The sequence below is a fragment of the Calidris pugnax genome, unplaced genomic scaffold, assembly GCF_001431845.1.
Source record: "Calidris pugnax isolate Ruff unplaced genomic scaffold, ASM143184v1 scaffold111, whole genome shotgun sequence".
NCBI lineage: Eukaryota > Metazoa > Chordata > Aves > Charadriiformes > Scolopacidae > Calidris > Calidris pugnax.
This window is the reverse complement of record NW_015090872.1, coordinates 1377959-1402493: the sequence shown is the minus strand read 5'-3', so window position 1 is coordinate 1402493 and position 24535 is coordinate 1377959. Positions and strand designations below refer to the sequence as shown.

The window sequence follows — 24535 nt, the reverse complement described above, 5'->3', positions numbered from 1 at the left end:
ATCCTCCTCCTCCTCCTCCTTCCCATCTTCCTCCTTTTCCCCATCCTCCTCCTCCTCCTCCCCTGCCGGGGCCGGAGACCCCCGGGGGGCGGCTGGGGCGGCAGCGGCGGATGATGCACGGAGATGGTACACCAGGAAAACTGTTCCTACCAGGTAAGGGGCGAGCGCGGCCTGGCCCCCCGATCCCAGCTTCCCCCCACCCATCCCCAGCCGAGCTGTCCCCCCCCGCTTCCTCGGCCCCCGCCCCGCCGCCGCTCCCGGGCAGCCCGGGTTCCCCTCTTCGGGTTTACAGCCCGGGCTCCTACCGCCGGAGCATCCCGGGGCTTGGAAGCGGCCGTGGTGGGAAGGGAGAAGCCCCTCCGTTTGCCCGCGGGGCTTTTGTGCTCGCCATGTGATGCTCGCAGGCGCAGCGGGCGCCGGGGATGCGCTCGCCCGGCGGAGGGAGGGTTGGTCCGGCAGCTGCCTGCGCCCCTCTGCCTGCGCCCCTCTGCCTGCGCCCCTCTGCCTGCGCCCCTCCGCCTGTCTTCTGCCTGCCTGCCCTGATGAAACTGCTCCGTGTAAGTAAGCGAGCTGCGGGTTTGCACTTCTGGAGCTGCCATAGGAGAGCGATGCAAATTTTAGAATCCATCGAGTATTTCTTCTGTGTTTACGTAAGGGTGAGAGCTGACCTGTGAGGTAGTTATTTTCGGATGCAGCCTTGGGGTGGTTTATGCTGTTCTGCTAAATAATCCGTGCAAGAACTGCATGGAATCTGTGCAAGAACCATCCAAGGCCAGGCTGGATGGGGCTTGGAGCAACCTGGTCTAGTGGAAGGTGTCCCTGCCCATGGCAGGGGGGTTGGAACACGATGATCTTTAAGGTCCCATCCAACCCAAACCATTCTATGATTCTAACTGGTGATGGGTTTGTGGGGTGAACGTTTTCCCCTGAGCATCCATCACAGCTGCCCTCATTCCTTGAGGGGGGGGCAGCACCGATAGCAGTGTTTGCGTCAGGATTATTTTGGTGGGATGAGTGAGAGCTTGGGGTGGGCTGTTATTGTGGCTTCATTTCCCTCTAAAGAGAGGGTGGGTGCTGTTGGGTGCACCTGCACGGAAAATGGTACATTTAGGGCTCGATGGCACAGGGAGATTATTAAATGCACAAACGCCTGTCCATCGGCAACAGCGATGCTGAGAAATGCGTTTGCGTACGTGCAGAGGAGTGTGTTTTGCAAAAGAGCCAACAGGCATTCCCAGTGGTGGAGCTGGACCCTCGGGAGACAGGGCTTTGCCCAGCACAGTGGCTCGTCCTCATTTTCCCCACCACCACATTTAATTCAAATTTCAACGTGTGTTTTAAGACAAAATATCTCGTGAAGGGAAAAGATACGAAAGCATACGTATGTCCAGAGAGAGAGAAGAGTTGAAAAGATTTTTTTTCAGTGAACGTTTTCAATCCAGCAAATGCTTCTGGAAATTAATTTCCATTTTTAGCTCCTTTGTAAAAAAAAAAAATAAAAAAATCCGGGTTTTTTGGTTTTTGGGTTTTTTTTCCCAGCCTCCGTTTCAAGGGCTCTGATTTTTCTGCAGCTCCGAGCCTGTTGCTGTCTGGTGCGTGGATAAATGGTGCCATTGTTTCTGCGCAGCGGATGTTTTCCCAGCACAGCCGTAGGAACGCAAGGGTTAAAGGTTGCGCATTGTTTCCTGGGTGGAAGCGGGTCCTGCCGTGGTGGTGGTGGTGGTTGGTGGTGGTGGTGGTGGTGGTGGGCGAGCGATGATGCCGAGCTGCTGCGGCTGCCATCGGCGCAGGCCTGGCCCCCATCCCTGCATCCTAATGCACTGGGCTCCCTGCGACGGCAGCGCTGCTGCCTTTTATCTGCTTTAATCTACTCCCTTGGTTATGAATTGGTTCCTCTCCTCCAAACCAATAAATATGAGAGTGAAAACAGCCAGGAAGCATGCAAATCGTAGGGAAAAAAAAAAAAAAAAAGAAAAAAAAAAAGTCCAGATAAACAGTCTTTCGAATGAAATCTGTTTCAAAACCTTCCAACCTCACTGCAAAGATTAGGAGCAACCCCAGCCCCCTCCCAAATCCATTAACCTAAAGGCCAAGTCTTAATCCTTTTGTGGCCGGCAATCCCGGGTTTTGGATCAGACTGGAAGCCAGCAATGATAGGATTTTGGTGGCTGCCCGGAGCGCCCCGGGGGAGGAGGGTGACAATGTGTAGCTCTGCTCTCCTCCCTCCTCTCACCCTTTTTATTTTTAAGCTATTAAATAAACTAAAAATCAGACAAATAGAGGAACAAGCCAATGCATGGAGAAAACTTGAAATTGTGTTTGTTTTGGAGAAATTCAGCAGAAAAGCCCTGACATGACCACGTCATGGCTGGGGCGTAAGCTCCTTGGCAAGGAGGGTGCTGGGGACAGGGCACAGAGCAGGTGGGTACCGAGGAAGAGGAGGGTATTTCTGTCCTGTGCTGTTCCTTGCCTCAAAAGTCCTTTTTCACACCATAAATGAGCTGGCACCACTGCCCTCTGAAATTCAGGTGGCCGTAGGTCCTGCTGGGGTTTTGGATGTGGCTAAGGCAGGTTCATCATTTGAATGTAAGCCAGGTCCTCCATGGCCAGGAGGTCCCAGCATCTGACATCTTTCCCGTGGCCGCATCCTGGAGTCATGCAGGCTGCAGCCACTCTTCCTGCTGTGTATTTTTCTCTTAGTTATTTCTCATTTCCGATTTTATACTGATTCGCGTTCCTATGCCAAACATTTTGTTTAGGGCTCCATATTGCTCCTACAGTTTTACAAGAGCAATGTCAGCTCTTGCACAGTGGGTAACGTTTTGTGAGGTCCGGAGCTCATGCAGAATAAAAGGCCAGCGTGCAAATCCAGGCCTTAGCATGGAAATAAAGGTTTTATTCTAATGTGTGTATTAGCAGTGCTTTACTGGCCTGCAGCCTTAGCCAGTGTTTCAGTTTGCTTTGTAAATGCATATTTTCAGTGTTGCCCGACAGGTCCACCTTTGCATGGAGCAAAACAGGACTCTCCAGGGTGTTAACAGCTTCATGTGTCTTTCTTTGCCACCGCTGTACGAGTGGGTAATACGTCTAGATTTACATCATCTCCTTGGATTGATTTCTAATGCGCTTTTAAAAGTGGAAAACCCCCTGGGTACCCGGTGCCCCTGCCTAAGGCAGGAGTCTCCAAACAGGCAGTTGCCCATGGGAACCAGTTTTGGCTCCACGCGCTGGCATCGGTCACGGTCTGAGCTATCTGCTGGCAGGAGGGTCGCTCTGGAGATGTTACCAGGCTTTACACATGCAAGGAAAATTAAAAAGGGGAAAAAAAAAAAAAAAAAAGATGTGAAAAACAAGATTTTATTTGCTTAGAAATAATTTCTTAGGCGGGTTGGAGTGCGTGGAGCATCCTGCTGGACCCTGTGTGTTCTCCTGGGACCTGACCTGGGTGCGTGCATCGGGCTTGACCCTCTGCCACCCTGGTGATGCCAGGTTTGTGTTTCTTTCTCAAGAGGGGGTCTGTTGGCAAGACTCCCAGCGGGGAGGTGCTGGTGTCATGGTGGGTCAGGCTGGCTGCCCAGGGTCCCACCCACCACTCCCAGGGTCTCACCAAGCACCGAACCATAAAAGTTGGGCCATAAATGTCATAAGCTCAAAACGTAAAGTTTATTATTGGGTTTCTTTTGTTTGGTATCTTTAGGGTTTTGTAGGCTTTCGTGGCATGTAGAAATACCAGACTGTCATCATCTTTTTTGCTAAAGTGAATACAAATCCTCGTGGCAGAATATAACCCCAAGAGACGGGCCTGGGAGAAAACCTCAAATGCCACGAAGCCCAGCATGGGGCACTGGCAGAGCTGGAGAGCTGCTGGTCTGGCCGCTCGCCTGTGGCTGGAGGGATGCTGCAGTGTGGTACAGCAGAGGACCCGCCGTTGATGTGGCCCAGCACGCTGACCCTGCATCCCAAACCGCTTGCAACAAAGTGAAATGAAGCCTGCATTGTAGGGAGCTGAGGCTGAAGGCCTTGTTTAGGCAGAGATAGAAGAAAAAAGAGCTCTGCCAAGTAGGTGGAAAGCATTTCGAGGAGTAAAGCTCAGGGGAGCATCATCAGAGGGAGCGCACGGTCCATTTCATCCCTAAATTTGCAGGGATTTGTTTTAAGTGCCTTGTAGTGGCCACTCTGCGCTGGAAGGATGCTGTGCTTTGAGGGGACTGTCTGAGGAGATCTCTTCCCATCTTTACAATAACATAAATGTTTTGTAAATAGTTCTGGCAACTTTAGGTTTCTACAAATCCAGAAGCCACCTCCATACCCTGGCCTAAGCGCCCCACAGCCATGAACACCAGTTTGGCAGGGAGTGTGCTCAGAGTGCTTTTATTGAAATTCACTGGGAATTTACTGGTTTTATCTAGTAACTCGGTAACCAGCGGCGTGTGGGAGCTGATCTCCAACAGAAAGGGGATGGTGGTGGTTTCCTCCCCCAGAGGAGTATGCCCCAACAGCGTTGAGGTTTTTCGTTGACTCAAGCAAGCATTACACATGAGAGTTAAATTTTGTTGCTTGCTTGTCCGTAAGCAATCAGTGCGTGTTTAAAGCACACCAAACTTGATGTGTCCTATTTCCTGGCTTTGCTTAAGGACAACTCAAGTGCTGCTGTCCCCGGCCGGTGTGTTCCCCGCGGCGCTGGGTCCATGGCCATGTGTTCCCACACAGCTGACCTGCTCCAGATACGCCTGTTCTCAGCTTTCCCTTCATGCTATAAAAAGCAAACTGGGCAGAGGTGGCTATGGCCAGCTCTCCCCCCTGCCAGCGTTGCCATGGGCAGCTGGAGGAGCCATGGCAGTGGCCATGGAGGCCAGTTTCCTTCTGATGCAGTCTGATGTGCTAGTCCTTGGCTAGTGATGCCAACGTTGGAGCATACCTGGCAGTGTTGCCCCTGACATTGCTTTTTTGTTTGTTTAAACCAAATAGCTGGTGTGTGTGTGTGTGTGTTTCAAGTGGAGGTCGGTTGCCAGAGGGACAGACACGGGTGTTTTTCGGGCTGTCTGGTGCAGGCAGTGGTGCTGCCCATCTGCTCATCGTGGCTCTTTGCATCAGGTGGGGACGGGGCTGAACACTAAAGGGTTTGGCCCTTGAGCTGAGACAATCAGAGAATTCATTCGTCTTGTGTTTTCGATATCCAGGGTTTAAACTGGCCTTTTCTCTGCTAGTGGGGAGATGCCCCTCCCAGGAGTCCAGGGTTGGGTCTGGTCCTGGCCACCAAGGAGAGCACCCAAATATGTCTCCAGCAATGGTTATGGGAGTGCAGGGGCTCCCACCATGCTTCTTAACCGGGTTTGGTTTTCTTCTGTTGCCTTGAATGAAGTGACTGCTGGAAGCAGGAAAGCAGGATTTCCACTGGAGGCTGAGACCAGCTCTGTGGGATCTGCTCAGGGGATGCCCCTCCATGAGGCCAGTCCTGGAGCATCCCAGCTCAGGGGTCAGGGCAGGGGTGAGCTGGCCCGAAACCTGGAATGGGGGGATAAAACATTTTTTTTTAAATGTAGGTTAAAAGTGCTAAATATGTTTTCGATAAACTGTTTCGCTTCCTTTTACTCAAGCAAGCATTACACATGAGAGTTAAATTTTGTTGCTTGCTTGTCCGTAAGCAATCAGTGCGTGTTTAAAGCACACCAAATTTGATGTGTCCTATTTCCTGGCTTTGCTTAAGGACAACTCAAGTGCTGCTGTCCCCGGCCGGTGTGTTCCCCGCGGCGCTGGGTCCATGGCCATGTGTTCCCACACAGCTGACCTGCTCCAGATACGCCTGTTCTCAGCTTTCCCTTCATGCTATAAAAAGCAAACTGGGCAGAGGTGGCTATGGCCAGCTCTCCCCCCTGCCAGCGTTGCCATGGGCAGCTGGAGGAGCCATGGCAGTGGCCATGGAGGCCAGTTTCCTTCTGATGCAGTCTGATGTGCTAGTCCTTGGCTAGTGATGCCAACGTTGGAGCATACCTGGCAGTGTTGCCCCTGACATTGCTTTTTTGTTTGTTTAAACCAAATAGCTGGTGTGTGTGTGTGTGTGTTTCAAGTGGAGGTCGGTTGCCAGAGGGACAGACACGGGTGTTTTTCGGGCTGTCTGGTGCAGGCAGTGGTGCTGCCCATCTGCTCATCGTGGCTCTTTGCATCAGGTGGGGACGGGGCTGAACACTAAAGGGTTTGGCCCTTGAGCTGAGACAATCAGAGAATTCATTCGTCTTGTGTTTTCGATATCCAGGGTTTAAACTGGCCTTTTCTCTGCTAGTGGGGAGATGCCCCTCCCAGGAGTCCAGGGTTGGGTCTGGTCCTGGCCACCAAGGAGAGCACCCAAATATGTCTCCAGCAATGGTTATGGGAGTGCAGGGGCTCCCACCATGCTTCTTAACCAGGTTTGGTTTTCTTCTGTTGCCTTGAAAGAAGTGACTGTTGGAAGCAGGAAAGCAGGATTTCCACTGGAGGCTGAGACCAGCTCTGTGGGATCTGCTCAGGGGATGCCCCTCCATGAGGCCGGTCCTGGAGCATCCCAGCTCAGAGGTCAGGGCAGGGGTGAGCTGGCCTGAAACCTGGAATGAGGGGATAAACCATTTTTTTTAAATGTAGGTGAAAAGTGCTAAATATGTTTTCGATAAACAGTGTCGCTTCCTTTCCTTAGGGGTGACTTTGATGTCAGTTTGTGGAGGGCTGTGAGGTCACACAGCATCTCACCCCTGGACGTTGGGTACCAAGGAGGAGGTCTGGGGACATCCCTCTCTGACCATGGAGGGTGATGCAGTGACTTGTGCTGAACTGAAGGGGTGAGCAAGCATGTGACAAATTGCAGGCTCAGCCCCCAGCCCAGTGCTCCGGGCCACCACATCCTTCCTCTCGGGCTATGGGAATTTGACTATTTTTTTTCCAGATTTATTGTGTCAGGCTCCATCCCCACCGCCAGGAGAGGAAGTTAATTTAGCAACAGCGGGAAAGGACACAATGAGTCAGCGGTGGAGGGGAACTAAAAATAATTAAATCTCCAGAGAAATAACTTTGTTTCATTTGGGAATTACAGTTACAAAGCAGCATCCTGGGACACGAATGGAATTAAACAATCCTGTTTATTATTACTGTTTCTTCCTGCAACTTCAGAGTAGAGTAATGCCATGATGCATAATTTGTATGTTGTTAGAGCCGGGAATCTAAGTAGAACATGCATTTTAGGTTAAATGATGTCAGTGTGACTTGGTTATATAATTTAAACATGTAAACTTTGCAGGGCTATTAAAATTATTCATCTAGCATGCAGCGTGGTTGTGTAGTGCCAGAAAACAGCATTTTTGTTCCTGGTACACCACATTTTGAGGATCACTGAGAAATTGTGACATAAATTCCATCTTTCTAAGTATTCCCTATAGAAATGCCTGCCCCAAGCGTGTGATCCCTGCCTCTCACTGCCCACCCGCAGCTGATCTGGAGCAAACATCACACCCCATGATGGGTGCAACCGAGGTGGGATCTCAGCAAAGACTGAGCAGGATTCCTGTGGGATTAGGGAGCAGCGGCTGTGTCTGGGGAGTCTGGATCTCCGGGAGTCTAGAGGCATGAGCTGGAGCTGTAATTGGTGCAGGTTTGGGGGCTGCAGAGACCCCCCTGGAGCTGGGACTGGGTGGCCTGAGCAGGGACCAGGCGTTGCAGGCAAGCCCATGAGATGGGTGGCAGGTTAAGGTATCTCTCCAAGCTCTTGATTAATTCCTAGAAACTTTTTTTTTTGCACCTTAAAAAGCTGGTTTAGCCAAGAAGTAGCTCCTTGGGGTCCTTCCTGGTGTTTTTTGTCTAAAGAGTGAAAAAAAAATCCTTCATCTTGTGGTTGACGTTGCTGTGACTGCCCATCCTCCAGCAGCTGTGTGAGGGCTGAGGACCACTCCGGCTCTGCCCGGGTTCACCGCACCGGCCACGGGCAGCTCCTCCGACCCCCAGGATTTCATTAGGATAACTTCCACAGGGAAAACCCCAGGAGAAGGCCCCTTCCTCCTACCCCTTCTGGCCGCCAGGCTTGGCTTTTGACATCAGACACCGGGTTTTTTCCTGCCCTTGTGTAGCCGGTGAGGGCTCGGGGCTATTTTTATCCAGCGCTGGCAGTGGCTGGAGGAGGACGCGGCTTCCCTGGCCGGCACAGCCCTCGCCTCCCTCTCATCAGCTGGCCAGGGCTCCGGCGCTGCCGTTGACTTTATTAGGGAAAAGCAAGGTGCTCCGGAGCGGAGGGGAGGCGAGAGGGGCCAGGGAGGCATCCTGGGCAGGGGACAGAGGGCTGCCACTGCTCTTGGCTCTGGAGACAAGCGCTTGATCCCATGGTGCCGATTGAAGAGCGGAGGAAGGATTGAGATGTCCCAACGGGAGGTTTTCAGCGGCCACGTGAGGACCCGGGAGCGAAGGAGATGAGTCGGGAGGGTGATGGCATGGGTGACGTCATCAGGAAAGCAGCCGCACCGGCCGGGGAGGGGAGTTATAAAAAGGTAAGGGACAAAAAAGAGCCTTTTGTCTGCCAACAGTCACCCTCTTGACAGGAGGGGACCGGCCAAAACTCTGCCCAGCACCCTCCCAGGGCGCTGGGTTTCATCAGTAGTGTTTAATGCACCGTTGCGGGGCAGCAAACCTTCCTCCCTCCGCGTTTCCAGGTCACTTTATGGTAAAGAAAATGTAAAGAGATGTTTCCAAACGCGTTCTCCTGCCTCAAGACCCCAAGGTTTTAAGGCAATTTGCCGCATGGCTTTAAGGTACGCAAGTTTGACTTGGGTTTGCAATTTACCAGCATATCTGCAGTGAAGAAAAAGGAGATAAAAACAAACGCTCTGTGGTTACAATTTCTGTTTGTAAATCCAAGAATAGCCCTTGTACTTTACAAAGATAAAGTAAGGCGCTGCCTATGGGTCTGGAACTTTAAATATAGTAATTGTCTGTAGCTGGTAATGACAGACCCTGGCAAAAATAGCCTGGTAGCCTGGCCCTGTCCCGGGCTGTGCACCCTGTTTAGTGCCGGTGGATGGCTCCAGCATCCAGCCTCCACTGGCCTCACTGTGTTTTAACCCCTTGCATCTCAGCAGCACTGCCTGGCTGGCACAGGGTCCTGCTGAAGTGTTGCTGGCACCCGTTAATCTGTAATTCCCTGTGTAATTAGCCTCTTCCCTCTCCAAACAGGCAGCACCTTAGCAAAGCACGCCTGGTATTCAGCCCAGGTTTGGTCCCCAAGAGTAGAACTCCAGAAGTTATGAGGAGTTATTAGCTCTGTTATTAGGAGCTGGCTGCTCTACCCAAGGTGAGGGGGGTCTCAGAACATGCCGAGGAGCCTGGCAAATCCCTGCTACACCTCAATACAGAAGAAATCTTCCATAAGCAGTTTTATGTGCTGTTTCAGGTGATGTCTGTAAGGAATAAAATCTGCTAGTACAGGTGCCTGTATGCTAAATAGCAGGGAGCGTACATGGTAAAAAGAGCGGTCCAGCTACTATTCTTAAGTGATGTAAACAACACAGTATGGACTTTGTTCAGTTTCCTAGAAAACTGCAGAAATCTTGTGTCCACTACCATGAGCATCCATTCTCCATCCAACATCGGGTCGGTTGGGGATGGCCCCCAGCATCAGCAGCACCTCCACGTGTCCCCAGGCATGGGGTTGTGTGGGAAGAAGGCATCTATTGGATAAATTCCATCTCTCGACCAAAAATGTAGGGTTTTTTTGGTGCCTCTGACCATCCACGGGGATGGCACATGTCAGAGGCGGGTAGTGAAGAGCACAAATGGTTGTGTATAATCTGCAGACACCGGCGAGGTGATTGTGATGGATTTATAAACAGCAGTAATTACAGCAGGCGATGGGGGTGGGAAATGGTGTGCTGTGGGGAAAGGCTGAACCTCTCCTGGCAGTTTGCCTTTGCTGGAAGAGTTGGGTAAAGCGTTTGACGTGTAGGCAGTCCCAGCCTTACCCCCACATTGTGTTTTTATTCGTGCACTTAAACAAAGGTAGCTACTGACCTTCCGAATTGAAAGGTCAACAGTAAGAAGGAAAACATCCGCCCCAAACTGTTTTGCCTTAAAAACAAAAAGCGGCCTTTTGTTTAAAAATAATTGTCTGAACCAGACTTCAGCTCTACGGAGCCCTGAAATACATACATTTTTTTGATCCAGTGCCAAAATACACATTTAAATAACATGGGTTTATGTTTTTCTTGCTAGTGCCTTTGCATTTTGAGTATTTTGTCCATTATTTTTTATATACCAAGTAAGTATATTTGATAATCAAAAAACCCCTTGCAATTTTCCTTCTCAGTTTATAGTTTTCAATACCCAGCTCAGGATATATACTGCAGCTGTTGGGTAATTTATCTAGAGCTTAAAGTCCAGTTCCCTTAGGTATATTCTATTTCTTAGTAACTGTTCCCTATTTTATAATAACAAATATGACTCTTGATTTCTTTATGGTCATTAGCCTGTGTCTGGTTTGTAAAATGGGATATTCTGAGCTCAGTGCTGGGAGCCCTGTTATTTAGTATCCTCAGTAATGACCTGGTGGAGAAAACAAATTGCACATTGATTAAATGTACAGATGTCAAACTGGGAGCAGTTGCGTCTCGGTGGGAAATGGAGCAAAATTTAAAAAAGATCTGGAGAAACAGCCCCATTTGAAAGGGGTAAATACATGGAAGTGTGCCTGTATTTATGTGTATTTTAATGCAAAGAAGGGTAGTTTTTGGCACACACAGAGTAGGCGGGTGTGCAGCTGAGGGAGGGAACCCTCCTGGCTGGCTGGGATATGCTGTCCCGGCTGGGCAGGAGGAGGTGGAGACGTGCTTTGGGCTCCTCATTTCTGTCGGAACACAAGGAAAATCAGAACTAGATGGGAAGATGTGGGAGAGGATCATCTGAGTTAGAAAAAACAAGGAGGCTGAGTATCCCCGACTCCATGAAATATTGATGCACTGAGGGATGCAGCTGGCGCTCGTGGGGGAGACACTCCCATGCATCACGAGATGGGCACTACAAGGAACCTGCATGGGCAGCCCTGTCTCTGCTTTCAGGCCACTAAAAAAATATTTCTCACTCATTTTTACTTACTTATTTCACTCTACTGCCTTCACCGGCAGGGCTGGCTATTTTTTCTTCTAAAGCTAACTTTAGCCTCTGCGCGATTGAGGCATCAATTATTGAAACCTGATAAAACAAAGCAGAAAAGCATAGCTGGGTGGCCTGGGTAGAACTTCAGAAACCAGGAGCTGAACCCAAAAACTCAGTATCGCTTGATGCCATGGGGGTTATTTTTAATATCTTAAATAAAAGGAGTTAGGTTACCATTGAAGTATGTATTTTGGCGAGGGATTGACAATGTAATGGGCAGCGTGATAATGTAATGCATGTAGTCAGCACTGGAGTTGGAATTAAATTGTTAGCTCATTTAAGTTAATAATTTGCATTTTGTTATATTTCACTTCCTTGTATCAAAAAAGGTGCTTTATTTTTACTTAGGTGAAATATGGGAAGTACCAGTTCTATTCATTAACACGGTGGAAGCAGCCTGCACGTGCTTGTTGTGCTTTCTTTTGTTGTGTATTATGTGTTATTTCAAAATGAAATGTTTGAGGGCTCCAGAATGTTTCTTCTATCAATAACTTGCCACCTTGTATGAATTCGTTGTCAGCGTTGGCACATAATCCATTAGTGACAGACACAGGGATAGTACTGGTACTAATTTTGAATCTAGATCTGTGATTGTCTTTTATTGCACATTGATTACACAGTCATCTCCATAATCATTGATCGGTAGTTAATTTCAAATCACTTTGTAGCTTGCCCTTATTCGATATATACATATATATATAAATAAATTTTTTAAACTCTGGATAATTTGACGGCAGTGATTAAAAAGACATCCCTAAGCATGTTGGCAGAAGAAGGATTGTGTGGTTTTGGAGGCTGCTCAGGAAAGTGGAAGATGCTAACAGTGCAAGCGTCGCCTCAGGGGCTTATATATATATGTATTAGGTATATATCAGATATATACATTAGATTTGTGTGTATATAGATATATATCTATTGATCTGTGGAGAGGGAGGTGTAGATGAGCTTCTCTGCTGGGATGGCCCACCCAAGCATTGGATGTTGGGCATCATCAACGTGACAGTGGGGCTACTGGGGCTACAACTCTCCTTCCTGTGCGCTGGCATGACCAGCAATTAACAGAGAGCAATTAACAGAATCCCTGTTTCTTGCCCTTCCTTTTCAGGCCCAGAAGAATGAGCGGGAATCCATCAGGCAGAAGTTGGCTTTGGGCAGTTTCTTCGACGATGGCCCGGGACTTTACACCAGCTGCAGCAAGAGCGGCAAGCCGAGCCTCTCCTCCCGGTAAGCCAGGTGGCCTTGCAGCCCAAAACCTCTTTGGAGGCTGAAAAGATGCCTCCAATGGGAGATCCTGAGGCCTGCCCTTCAGAGGATCCCTCAGTTTTTGCTTGCAACCATATTTTTGAATTTTCCTTGTTTTAGAACAACGTCTCATGCTCCAAATGCAATAGTTGTCAGTTATGTAAGTAACATGCTAAAATATTAGGTTAAAATTGTATAGAAGAGAGATCTGGATGCTCAGAGGATAAAGCAAATGAGCTAAATTTTCCTGAGATAGATTTCCTTTTGGTTTTCCTTTAGGGTCTCTGCCCTGAACTGAGCATTGCCTTTGACTTGTGCAGGCCAAGAACAGTGGTAGAAGTATCACGAATGCACAACTGGAGTTATTGTCAGGAAAATAGTTGAATTTTTTTTTCCCAAGGACTTTTTTATGTTGAGTTGCAAAATACTGAGGATTTTAATATCTAGTTTAATCCCTGTCTGATGCAGGGCAGGGATCAAGAAGGATCCCACCAGTCCCAGGTCAGGCAGCGTGGTGACAGTTGGTGAAAAACCATGGGTTTGGGAAAGCACATCTTCCTTTGGTGGCTGGGGAGGTGGCAGCCCGATGGAAACAGATCTGATGCTGATAGCTAGCCCTGGTGACAGCAGGGCAGTGGAGAGTAATTAATCTCACTCACAGAAAACACCAGAGAATGGAAAAAATGAGCTTTAATGTGGCTCCCTGCCTTCTCCCCACATCCACATCCTCCGCACAGGCTCTGCTTGCTGGACACAGCTTCATCCCCGGGGCTGGCACATCACTTAGCATGGCTACCTCACTTACTCTGATTTTTTAAAATCTCTACATCAAAAATACTCCAGAAAGGCTTGTTTTGTTCAGCTGCTGAGGAGTAACCCATGGCACTTGGAAAGCATTGAACACCTCCCACATTGGGAGCAAAGATGTACCTGTTGCCATGGTGTGGGGGAAGAAAAAAAAGTCTTAGAGAGGCATAAAACCAGGAGGAATACTGTTATTACGCCAGAGAGGTACAATTGTGAAATTAAATTGAACTGCAAGTCATTTGAAAGGGAAAACAGTTTTGCTCTGTGTAGTTACAGCTAAACCAGGGGCTGCTATCTTGTAATTACAGCACGGGTCTAATTAACGCTGCACGGCAGGGTTTGGCAGCTGTGCCACGAGAAATTACCAGCTGTACCTGAAGGCTTTGGCGTTTCATTAATATTTATAGTCCAGGTAAAGCATCAGTGTTGCACGCTGCCTCTTACAGGACCAACAGGAACCTTTGTGGGACCATTGCTCTCATTGGAACCTGTGCTTGTGTACGAAATTGAAGAGGATGAATTGCTGGGTTTCAGGTGTTGGGGTCACGCTCTCGAAAGGTGTTTGAGTCACAAGCTGATGTTTTGCACTTGCTCTGCCCCTTTCCATTTGAAGCTGAGCCAAGGGTGCATCCTGCTCCCTGGCCTGGGTACCCGCATCTGCCCACCACGGGTTAAAAGCTTGTGCAGAATGACAGAATACAATCGTAGAATGGTTTAGGCTGGAAGGGACCTTCAAAGGCCATCTTAGTCCAACCCCCCTGCAATGAGCAGGGACATCTTCAGCTAGATCAGGTTGCTCAAAGCCCCATCCTAAATGGCCTTTAATGTTTCCAGGGATGGGGGATCCACCACCTCACTGGGCAACCTGGTTCAGTGTCTCACCACCCTCAGCATAAAAAAGTTCAATTATTAATGCTATCTATTTTATGTTAATAGTGAATAAGAAATTCCACAAAAATAAATGGAAAATCAGAGTTTGCTGTCTGTAAGTACCAATACAGGCCCCTGCATTGGGAATGAGGAATAATAGGCAGCAGAACCTGTGGGGGAACTTGCGCCTTCTTCAACAGGTAGTCATGGGGTAGGGTGCACCAAGAAGGCTGAGGTGACCCCAGAAATCTCTAGTTTCTGAGGTTGATTTTTAGTGAATTTGGAAGATATGCAAGGAGAGCAGAATTTGTAGGAGGATGGGGAAATGGGCCTGACCCTGGTGTCAGGTGTGTGAATCCTGGAAAGCCCAGGCTCAGCTGGTGGCTGCAGAGCTGCTCCCCAATGTGAGCATCATTGAGGGCTTTCACAGACACCCTTTTGTTGAAAAAATCCATTCCCTTGTTTGCTCTTGGAAGCTGATCTGAGCAGAGGGAGCCATGGAGTCTGTCTGGAGCTTGGTGTGCCATGCTTTTCCGTGGGCATTAGCCAGCACCCATAAAACGTACGTTACCTGGCTGATGGCCTGCTCTGCAGTGGCTTTGGGAGATAACTGTTGTTTGAGCCAAAGCCAGGCTGCTCTTAGCTGGAGAAGTGCTTTTCCCTTTCTCAGCCTGTGCTGGAACACCCCTGCCCTGAGCCACTGTGGAGAAAATCATTCCTGGGAAGATGAATTTTGGTGGGCCCTAACCTGTCCAAATTGGGTGATGGTGTGGAGAGTCCAGAAAACACAGTAACCATCTCTTGCCGTACAGTAGTGCCTCTTGGCCACAAACAGCGTTATTAACCTTCTGAATAAATAGTTTCAGTCATTAACATGTTACTTTATATAATAGATCGATATTTTTTATATATTGTTTATATATTTATATATACAAATATGGTTTGTATATCATATAATTGTATATATTCGATATATTTTATATCTACTTTTATATAATATTTAATCTTATGTAATAAGATAGCCACCTGTGATGACTAAAGCTCTGCAGTATCTCAGCAATTCTGAAGTTCATCAATAGATGGTGGTAGAAGCATTATCATCACCCGGCCACTGAGTTTCCAGTCCCACGTTCAACTGCCACTCAGAAATGGCAGCACTGGGCAGTGACAAGAACTTGGCCGTGCCTTGCCACGGCAGGCTGGTGGTCCTGGCTCAGGCTTTGGCTGGGGGATGACCATCTTCTTGGAAAAAAAACTGAAAAAGTTTATCTTTTCCTGAGATCAATACATATCAGGACAACAGCATTGTTTCAAAAGGTGAACCCCTCCAGCATCTTGCCCACACAGCCCATCGGTGGGCTGGGGAGAGCCGGCGCGAGGAGGCCGTGGTGTCACCTCTCCCTTTGTCCCCACAGATTACAAAGTGGGATGAACCTGCAGATTTGCTTTGTGAACGACAGCGGCAGCGACAAGGACAGCGATGCCGATGACAGCAAGACAGAAACCAGCCTGGACACGCCGTTGTCGCCCATGGTAGGTCCAAGAACCAATCCCACAGAGGCTCTGGAGCTTGGAAACCATGAGGCCATCCATAATGAAAGCTGATAAAGAGCTGATCCTATTAAAACATCAACACTAAACCCCAGAGCAGCATTTTCAGCCATCAATAAAAGAAATGCAAGATGCGGAGGGGGCAGATAGAAAATCCCCCCTGGTTTGCAAAGAGCTGCTGTAAAGCAGTTCCTCCTTCCTTCCTTCCTTCCTCCCTTTCTTTTTGGCTCCGATAATTATCAGGGCAGTAGTGGATATGACGCAGTATCAGCTCCTACCAGCTTTCCTCTCCTTTCTTTTCCTTTGTGAATATAACACTGTGGCCCCAGATGTTTTTCTTCAGCTTAACCAGTCTGGTTCCTTCAACACCTATTGAGCTGGTTGCTTCTGTTTCTGTTTCAAGTGTTCAAGTCGCTATTAATAGTCAAGGGGGCCTATCTGGGAATTGCTCTGATTTTTAAATATAGTCTTGTGGATTAAGGTAAAAAAAAATCTGTGCTTTTTGCCTCTTCTGTAGAAATGATACCACTTGTAAGTGTACAAAAATACGTTAGGCTTACAGCAAACTTCTTTGCTGTGGCACATTTGGGGCGACATGGCGGTAATGGCTGCGTTTCTCCTTCCCTAGAGCAAGCAGAGCTCGTCCTACTCTGACAGAGACACGACGGAGGAAGAGTCGGAGTCCCTCGATGACATGGACTTCCTCACCAGGCAAAAGAAACTCCAAGCTGAAGCCAAAATGGCCTTGGCTATGGCAAAGCCCATGGCCAAAATGCAGGTCGAGGTGGAAAAGCAAAACAGGAAGAAATCGCCGGTAGCGGATCTTGTAAGTGGGGGCCATGGGACAGGTTTGGCAGGGGGTAATGCCAGTCCTTCTGCTGTTTGCTTTTGCTTGTCAAGACACGTACAACTGGCAGCCCTTTCTCACGGTGCTTGTAGACGTGCAGAGGAGCAGTGGAGATGGGACTGTCAGTCAGGAGTTGAAGGGTTGACATGGGTTGTCTCATCGGGACATTACAGGATGCAGGGGATGAGATGATGAAGTGTGAAGGTTGTTACTGCCTTGAGGCTGGCATGATGCTGTTCACCCTCTAAGATGCTCAGCCCATCCCATCCCACCCCATCTCACCCCAAGCTGGAGCACTTCTGCCTCGGTACAATGCTGCTCGCCATAGCTCTTGTCTCCCCTTGAGTCATTCCACCGCTGATGCTGGTAGATCTGAAGACCTGGGTCAAATGTTGTGCAGATGTTTAGCTCGTTTTGGTGCTCTCAGTGCACTCCTTGATGCTGGCTTGTGAGAGGGGGATATCTGCAATGCAAACAGTTCAGGAATACAAGTAATTTGAAGAAAACAGTACAAAAACTGGTCGGGCATTGGAATAGGCTGCCCAGGGAGGTGGTTGAGTCACCATCCCTGGAAGTGTTTAAGGGACGTTTAGATGCAGTACTGAGGGATATGGTGCAGGGGAGGACTTTGTAGAGTAGGGTAGATGGTTGGACTCAATGATCCCAAGGGTCTCTTCCAACCTGAATGATTCTATGATTCTAAAACTGAACGTTTCTTTTCAGCTGCCACATATGCCTCATATAAGTGAATGCCTGATGAAGAGAAGTTTAAAACCCACTGATCTAAGAGATATGACTATTGGGCAGCTACAAGTGATAGTCAATGATCTCCACTCACAGATAGAAAGTAAGTGATACTTGTTTAATTATTTTTTGGTATGTCCCATTTAATTAAGAATGGTTCTCCAGGGTACATGTAGAATTATTGATAAATGTATAACAACATGAATTTATGGAAGAGGCACATCACAGAAGCTGGAGATGGAGTTCTCTCCAGATTTGGCTCTTTCAGCCTTTTTCTTTCCTTTTTTCAGTTTCTCCTGAAGCGCTCGCTTGGCTCTGTAAGAGAGGAGGGTTGTAGCATTTTGCCAGCCCCTAATGCCCTACTTGTAACTCAAACCCTGGTTGGGTAAAAATAGTCTTGGGAAGTCTGCCTGTCCTGGAGCCACCTGGCGTTCCTGGCTTTATGGCTGCATCTTTGTGTGATGCTATTCCACAGCATCAAAAGCATCCATAAGTGGAGAAACCTTCCCATTTAGCAGACATCCCAGGGTAAATCCACTCCCTGGTTAATATCATGCTGTGCTGGCTACGGCCCCTTGACACATTTCATGGGTCCTTGTGTTTGCCTGCAGGGGCAGTGCCCCACCGCCTCACCTTTGCTCTCTCCAAAAGATCCAGGGTTTTCTTCCCCCGAGGGATCTCCATCTTCCAAGTAGTTAATTAATTAATTAATTAATTGGCCATTTTAAGGTAGACTTCCCTGGTGCCTGTAGGTCAAAAGAAGGTTGGTTGGGGGCTGCTGTGCTTCTCCTCCCCTACCCGTGTTGGTTAACTGGCATCCCTTCTGGAAGCAGCCCTGCTGAGGACACACAGCTGGGCTGTTGAGTCGTGATTTGTTATTTTGTGCTGCAAAGGCAAAAAAAAAAACCACCACCGCTTGTTAATTAAGCAAATATGGGAGCATGAGTGTTAGTGTCATTAACACTGAGCTTGTGTCTCAAACTGAAGAGGCGTTAACTGAAGATTTAGCATATTTAAGCAGTCTAAACAGCAGCTCTGGCAGTGAGTGATGGGCAGGTAGAGCCTTCAGGGAAGCCCAGGCCAGCAGGTTAACTTTTCACATGGTTCTTTTTGTTTTCCTCTTTGCATCCTTGGGGGGGAGGTCCCTTCTGGTTCTTCACACCAGCTTATGTGTAATGTAGTGGGGAAGAATGAGGTACGGGGTTCCCGAGGACATCACAAACTCACCCCCTTTCTCCCTGACACCAGGCTTGAACGAGGAGCTGGTGCAGCTCTTGCTCATTCGGGACGAGCTGCACACAGAGCAGGACGCCATGCTGGTGGACATCGAGGACCTGACCAGGTGAAGGAGGCTCCTCCGGGGTATTTCTCTCTCCTCGCAGGTCCCAGCTCACCATCAGCAGTGCGTAGGGGTTTTATTTTAGCAGAATTTCAGTTCTAAAGGTTTCACCATCAAAGGTAAGGGCTGAGCAGGACAATGCTCTCTCCTCCAAAATGAGAAGTCAAGGTATTGGGTTCTGGAGACCATCAGCAGCTTTCAAGAGCTCCCTAAACACATGCTCTTGATTTGGTGTTTCCCTTTCCAAAGCCTGAAAAGAGCCTGGGAAGGAGCAATGCTGCAAACTCCCAGTGCATCCAGGGAAAATCCCAGCAGCTCCCTGTGTCCCCCACCCCTCTCACTGGGGTGAGCGACAGTGGGTTTGCCTCCGCCATCAGGAGGACTTGACTGATGGGAGAATTTCTGAGTCTCTTAAATATTAATGTTCAATAGCCAATAAAATGGAAATCCTTGCAGATTCCTAACCTTGCAGGTTTCCTAAAGGACTCCCGTGTCCTAGGCAGCAAGGCTTAAGAGGCATTTTCCTTTAAGACACCTAGTGATGCCCTGCAGAAACACTCAGAAGTATTGAAAGCTGAAGAAGATGGTGCTGGTTGTTGTCAGTGCACAAGGACTGGGGATTCAGAACTGAAGGATTAAGCTTGCAAAAAGTACAGCCTCAATTTGTTGCTATTTTAGAACATTGTGGTCCTTCATAGCAGCTGGTTGAGATTTGATGGTTCTCTGGCTGGAAAAAGTTTCCACCAGCTGGGGTGGCCATGAGGGATTTGGGGAGCAGTTCTTGTGTTGCCCGTGGGATGGTGGCCCCAGGGACAAGCAGGCAGGTTGTCACTTCTGGGTCTTGCGAGACACCGTCACTGCTTCCCTTAAGGAAGAGCAAGTGATGAAAGGAGGGGATTTGGGATGGAGGTAGAGCTGGGTCAGTAGACAAATGCCAGTGCCACCACACATCTTTTTGTCCTTCTGTGCTTCAGGAAACGCTTTGCTTCCTAAATGCAATTAATGGCTGTTCAGTAAATGAAATTTATTTGGAAGCTGGTCAGGATGGTGGGGCTTTGGTGCATGATGGGGGGCACCGACTGTCCCCATGCCGGCGTTGTTCAGTGCCATCCCTGCAGGAGGGGAGGACATGATCCCAGCTGACCCAAAACCACTCCAGAGAAGGATTTCCTCTCCCTTTCACCTCTCCTTCCTGGCGGGAAGGAGCCCGGGCAGAAACCACACGTCTCTTGCCCGGTGCTTGTTTGTTTCTAGGGGAAATGTGAATTTTGGTTTGCTGCCAGGGCGGCGTGGGTGCCGGCTTGGAGCACAGCCCTGCCTGTGGTTTGGGTTTCCTCCTCCCCTCGGCCCCGGGACTGACGTGGCTTCTCTCCTCCCCCCAGACACGCCGAAAGTCAGCAGAAGCACATGGCAGAGAAGATGCCGGCAAAATGAACCCCGGAGCCCCGGGAGCAGAGCTCGAGCCAGACTTCATTTTGCTTCTGTGTGTGTCCAAGCGCTGGTGTCCACGGTGGCGCACGAGAAAACCAGTGTTAGTCATTGACCATGTCTGAAGCTTTATGTCCAGTGATTGGCCTCCGCTTCTTAATTTATTTTAATTTTTTTACTCGTGCCACTAAATATCAGGCATTTTAATAATATTATTACAAAAAATGTACAGTACTTATAACATTATAAATCATGGGTGAGAAGAGAGGGTAGTTTAACTTTATTTTTGTTTGTTTAGAGATTTTCGGTTGAACGATATTTTACCATTGACTACTTTTTTATTCTTCACTGTAGTTTTAAAATAAAGAAACTGTACTTGACGGTGCTATACAAGTCAAAAAAAAATACATGCCTGCCTCGTAGTGAAGTTGTAGCTTTCAGTAATATGTATATTTTAATCAGTTTTCAACATTTTGTGAATGTTGACTACCTGACATTCATTTTTAGATGTGCTATTAACATTTGGTTGGATTCAGAGAGTTACCTTGAAAGTTTTATGTATAAATATGTAAAATAAAAATTTAAAAAATTGTTTCATATGATACGTCTTTTTGTTGCCTAGTGGTTGACTTTGGTGATGCACCAGTAATGTATTCCTCGAACTAAATGTGCAATTCCTAATTTGTCATCACCAGAAAGAGCCTTTTTTTTATTTTTTTTTTTTTGCCGATCACATGAAATTATGGAGAGAAGACAGGATTTTTGTAGAGTTATTTATTTGTAAGTTCATAATGTATGTATAACATGGACTTAAGAGATTCTTATATAATAACATTCACTGGGCCCTAATATTGTGACTATTGTTAGAATCAGCAGGCGCATACCATAGATGTTTTTTTTTTTATATTTTATTGTCTGGGCTAAATATTTAAATGACTCACCAATGTCAGAAATAAAAAAAAATTCTATGTTAAAAATCTAAGCAGCATATTAAATGTATTATATATGGTAATTAACTCACCTCTCTGCCTTTGGGCTGGGCTCCCCCTTAGTAGCTGGGTGCTGGATGTGTCCTCCTCTGTGCCTACAGGAGGAGGGACACTGGGAGACTAATAGGACTGTCTCCATCCCTGGTGTATTTGATTTAATGCTGAAACAGCTCGGCCATCCCCTTCCTAAGGCTGCCCAGCTGTAGCCAGCAGCAGACGCGTTGTCGCCCAAGCCAGCTTTTTACATTTTAATTCTTTTTTCCTTGGGGGCAAATCCATCTTAGCGAAGGGTCTGGCTAATGTCTCATTCAGGGTGTTTTCAGAAAAGCATGAGCTACATTAAAATTTCATCCCCCGCCAAGAATGTATTTTATAAAATGACTTATTTTTTCCCCCCTCTTTTTGCAGAAAGAGCAGGTTATGGAGGCGCCAGCCCTCGGCAGGGTTTGGTGGGGCTGGGAGGGAGGGGGAGGTTGGTTTAATTTAGGGCTGGTTTTTCTTTCCCAGGAGTTGTTCCAGGGGGTTTCCAATGGACAGTCCCTGTCCTGCAGCCCCACCGTGGGGGATTATGTCCCACATCCCTGCCAGGCAGGGAGCTATACCTGCTCCCCAGCTTTTGCAGAAAGATACTGGGATGGGTTAGGCTGGAGACCCCTCACCTGCAGACCAGGAACAATAAACTCTTCATTTTTTTTGGTTTTTTTTAATCTATGCAGAAAATATATATATATATATTGGGGGTGTTAGTTTCCCTGTAGCTCTTGGTTAGCTTGATGCTGTGTCCTGCATGTGGGGAGACCTGCTGGGTTTTATATTTCTGCTCTAAAATGCCATGTTTGCGATGCACTGGGGCCAGAGAGCGGGGCACAGGGCTGGTGCCTCCATCACAAGCAGTGGGTCAGGTGTCGGGGAGGAGGTGCTTGCTGCTGGATTTAAAGCATGAACAGCAAAAGTCCCAAATACAAAAAGTTTACTCTCAGCTTTAAAAAAAAAAAAAAAAAAAAATTAAAAAAAATTTTTAAAAAAGCAAGAAAGCCCCCCGGGTACTCCCGGGAAACCCCATGGCTGCCCCCACCATCGCGTCTGGCAGGGTCCAGCTTGTGGGCATGGGGGTGAGGCAGCCTGGCGTTTCGTTCCCTTGCTAAGTGCCTTTAACTTGCTGAAGAGAACTAGTTATTCCGGTCACCTACCGCTGGTTTTTTTTTTCCCCCTTACATCCTATGGGGGGGGGTTGGGTTTTTTTTAAGAAAAAGCGTGTTTCTGGGTAACTGCATCTCCTTGGCTCTGTGTCCCATGTACCGAGGTGTCGTGCTGGTGTGTATGATGGCAATGCTGTGGAATTAATGGATTAAATGACATTTTTAAAAGAGAAAGGTGTTGTGTGGTTTCTGAGCTGCTGCCGCCACCCTGTCACAGGCAGTATGTATTGTGTCACCTGTTTCTTTCTGGGTATCAGTCCCACTTTTTGAGTCTCCTGTATCTTCCTGGGTCAGTTTTTGGTTCCTCCTTCCCTAGTTCCCACCAAACATAAACCATCTCACACGGGATGCCAAACTTTGCAGGGCTTTCCTTCTGCCTGCTGCCCGCAGCTCACTGTGTGCAGCAGGAAAAGTACCTCCCAAGACTAGAAGTCACCAAAAATACCTGATGCAGTCAGGAAAAAACACCTACACACTCTGCATATGCATGGGGCGATGGGGACAGAGGTTCCACAAGCTCCCCACGTCCTCCAGCCTGGCGCTCTCCATGCACCAACTGCACTTGGCTGTAGCTAATTCTGTATATCCACAGGGAATAGCTGCTCCTCACTGCATGGGATTTTTGGGAGCCCCACCCCTTGAGGAGGATTTGGGGGTTTTGTTCTGCCTTGCTTTTTTTTTTTCTTGCTTTTTTTTTTTTTTTTTTTACGTTTTTCTTCCATGAATGGGGCATTTACATGGTTCCACTTGGGACTCCCAGTATCAGTACTGTAACCCTGGAGCCGAATTCCCCACAGGAGACTCTAAGGACTCTCAGTCAGAAGGTTGCTTTCGGGGTGGGGGGGGAGGGTGAGCTCAGCAGGGACAGTAATAAGCAGCTTCTGTTATGACAACAGCCCTGCTCCCTACTGGGGACCAGGATTTGGCATCCAACCAGTGGGAGGCTGAAGCAGCCCCCATGCCCGGTGCCCCTCGCCAATAATTGTGGGGAAAAAAATAAAGGTATTCAGTTGGAAAAAAAACATTAAAATTACTAAAAAGCCAAAGGAAAGTGTGGGGTTATGTTGGAGGGGCAGAGGCAGCAAATGTCCACCGGTATCTGTGGTGATGCTGCCTCCAGAGATCATTGAGCCCCCAGCAAACACGTATATAATTCAAATTGGGGGGGGGTGGGGGGTGGGGTGAGAATAAAAGAAGGCTGCAGACCTGTGATAAATGTTGTCTCCTCCAGCTGGTGCCGAAACCATTGGGTACAGCTGTGCTCACCACCCACACATCACCCACAGCAGGTCCTTGCCCCATGGAGAGCCAGACATCACCGTGTCGTTCCAGTAACTGGGGAAATGGACAGGGACAGAGCTTTGTGCAACTTGAAAACAGTTTTGGAGCTCATCTTTTTTAGCCGTTGTAAATTAAAATTACTAAAAAGCCAAAGGAAAGTGTGGGGTTATGTTGGAGGGGCAGAGGCAGCAAATGTCCACCGGTATCTGTGGTGATGCTGCCTCCAGAGATCATTGAGCCCCCAGCAAACACGTATATAATTCAAATTGGGGGGGGGTGGGGGGTGGGGTGAGAATAAAAGAAGGCTGCAGACCTGTGATAAATGTTGTCTCCTCCAGCTGGTGCCGAAACCATTGGGTACAGCTGTGCTCACCACCCACACATCACCCACAGCAGGTCCTTGCCCCATGGAGAGCCAGACATCACCGTGTCGTTCCAGTAACTGGGGAAATGGACAGGGACAGAGCTTTGTGCAACTTGAAAACAGTTTTGGAGCTCATCTTTTTTAGCCGTTGTAACACTTCTTTTTTTAATTTTTTTTTTTTTTCCTGCATGCTGCCTGAATAGGTTGGCAGGAAGGGACCTCCTCTGTGTTCTCTCCCCATCATGCTCCCCCTCCAACACCCCTCTCCTCAGCCATTCTGCTTGCTTTTCCTTGCCTGCCTCCAGCCGGTCTCACAATATAACATTCCTTAATTTTTTAAGTCATCTCTTGGTCCTATACTCACCTATGCTTGAAAAGCATGAAATCTTACATTAAAAAAAAAAAAAGAAAGAAAAAAAAAAGGTCATTCTGATGTCTGAGGTAACGTCCCGCTGACGTTTAATTAGCCCTTGGGAACAGAGATGTGCTTTATGAGCAACACACTTCCTTCCAAACAAACCTTGTGGCTTGGGTTCCCCTTTTATCTTTTTTTCTCCCTTTTATTTTTTTGTGACCCCTCCATGCCCTGTCCACGGTGCAGGAGCAGTGCTCGCTGCGCATCATCTCACTGTGGGTACCACCACGGACTGTGGCCGTGTAACACCCCAGCGGAGCACAGGTATGGCCTTTTCCTTTTCTTATTTCAGCCTTTAAAGA

General features: G+C 48.1%; 1 protein-coding gene across 2 annotated transcripts; it reads left to right on the top strand.

The window, feature by feature from the left end:
- The first annotated feature begins 6 nt into the window (after positions 1–6).
- On the top strand, positions 7–22347 carry LOC106890287 (schwannomin-interacting protein 1). 2 transcript variants are annotated; one of them, XM_014946007.1, is made up of 7 exons: positions 7–153; positions 12263–12381; positions 15492–15609; positions 16256–16453; positions 17198–17321; positions 18467–18560; positions 19940–22347. In XM_014946007.1, exons 1-7 carry the CDS (start codon positions 124–126, stop codon positions 19989–19991), a joined length of 735 nt encoding a protein of 244 aa, XP_014801493.1. In that variant the 5' UTR covers positions 7–123; the 3' UTR covers positions 19992–22347. The 2 variants fall into 2 exon arrangements, with proteins under 2 accessions (XP_014801493.1, XP_014801492.1); XM_014946006.1 differs by lacking the exon at positions 7–153 and adding an exon at positions 8200–8501.
- Positions 22348–24535: the final 2188 nt, after the last annotated feature.

Bases quoted from the DNA above. Each gene is read 5' to 3' on its own strand.
- LOC106890287 (XM_014946006.1), top strand. From the start codon at position 8,424: ATGAGTCGGGAGGGTGATGGCATGGGTGACGTCATCAGGAAAGCAGCC. The intron at 15,610-16,255 runs GTAGGTCCAAGA...CTCCTTCCCTAG, and splicing joins ACACGCCGTTGTCGCCCATG to AGCAAGCAGAGCTCGTCCTA. The intron at 18,561-19,939 runs GTGAAGGAGGCT...TCCTCCCCCCAG, and splicing joins GACATCGAGGACCTGACCAG to ACACGCCGAAAGTCAGCAGA.